General features: G+C 32.1%; 1 protein-coding gene across 1 annotated transcript; it reads right to left on the bottom strand.

The window, feature by feature from the left end:
- Positions 1 to 727: 727 nt before the first annotated feature.
- On the bottom strand, positions 728 to 1,252 carry LOC138339147 (agamous-like MADS-box protein AGL62). The gene has a single exon (XM_069290468.1). The coding sequence runs from the start codon at positions 1,250 to 1,252 to the stop codon at positions 728 to 730; it is 525 nt and encodes a 174-aa protein (XP_069146569.1).
- Between the last annotated feature and the right edge of the window lie 209 nt (positions 1,253 to 1,461).

The following is a 1,461-nucleotide window of genomic DNA, read 5'->3' as shown; positions in this document are numbered from 1 at the left end:
AAAAATACATAAAAGAAGTCTTCGCTCCAATTGTTGAGCCACAAGTATTTCATCAAATCAAGAACATTCGTGAAGAGAAGAATCAGGGGATTACATATCTTTTATTAAAGATTTTATAAAGATTGTAACTTTTGCATAAATTCAAATACAAATATTATTGTTTTCTTGCTATTTTTCTTTCATGTTCTTCTGTATTTCGGGGACGAAACTTTAGACATTTACAATGATAGAATCGAGATTTTATGTAGAACATAGTTCAAAGCCCTACTTTTTGTACTTTATATTCTTGAACTTTGAAAGGGACAATTTTGGGAAGTTCACATCGGTTTCCCATGAAATTCATTGATAAAGGTAAGAATTTGACTCTCTAATCATGTAAATGGATTCTTAAGCCTTAGAATCTTGATTATTGTTTTTGTGTGATGATTTTGACATGATTCCATGGTGGGAAAAGAGATAAGTTGGGGAAGATGATCATATTTCTTTCTGGGATTAAGATTTGATAATAATGTAGGTTAATTAATAGGTCATTAGTGATTGATTGTTATTTACATTATTTATTTTAGACAAAGAACAAGTTAAGACACTCCGCAGAGGAAAATGTAATTAACTTATGAAAAATATCATTTCCAACAAAAAGACTATATTAATTAAGACGACTAATAGGACGTTATGCAACAACAAACAATTATTACTTTAAGAGTTCATTGTTTATAAAAGCTTTTATTTAAGGACTAAGCATATCAGTTGGTAAATACGAAGAACTAGCCACATTCATTTTAGATACTATTTTTGGATCTTCATGTTTTTCGATCTCTTGATTCAATTGTGTGGGATCGATCTCCTTATTCAATAGATCTTCAAATTCTGTGAGCCCTTGGTACAACTTCAGAAGACTTCCCAAATAAGGAGACTCGAAATCTTCTAGTTGCCGATGTGCGATATTATCTTCAACAGATTTTCCTTTCTCCTTGTTTTCTTCTTCATTCTTTTTCATCTTCATATAGAATCGAGGTGCGGTTGGATGGTTAGCCTCCATGAATTTTTGGACAACCGTTTCCACATCGGGCGTTCCAAAAGAAATTGGTTGACGGCCGACTGAGAAAATTAGGATAGCTATGTGGATTCCACATAAGATAGCAAGGTCGTTTGCTCTCTTAAAAAGTGATTTCTGCATCTGAAAGATTTTAGCACCCTCAACACGTTTTTCTTTTGCAAGTGCTAAATCAACATTGGAATTCTTTGATTCCATGTCTACAACAAAAGTAAATGAAAAAAAGATAACAATAATTTCTTGCTCAATGTAAACAAGAAACTTAAACCAGAATGAGTACATCCCCAACCCAAACCTTCGAATTTATAGAAACTTTCTTCCGTTATTTGACTTCTAAATTCTAGAATTTATTCCCTGACGGAACCAAGATATACAATTTATGAAAGACTCCTTTATAGTTTTATGAC

Source organism: Solanum lycopersicum, chromosome 10 (assembly GCF_036512215.1).
Source record: "Solanum lycopersicum chromosome 10, SLM_r2.1".
NCBI classification, from domain to species: Eukaryota; Viridiplantae; Streptophyta; class Magnoliopsida; order Solanales; family Solanaceae; genus Solanum; species Solanum lycopersicum.
The sequence above is the reverse complement of the archived record's forward strand: the minus strand, read 5'-3'. Positions and strand labels throughout refer to the sequence as shown.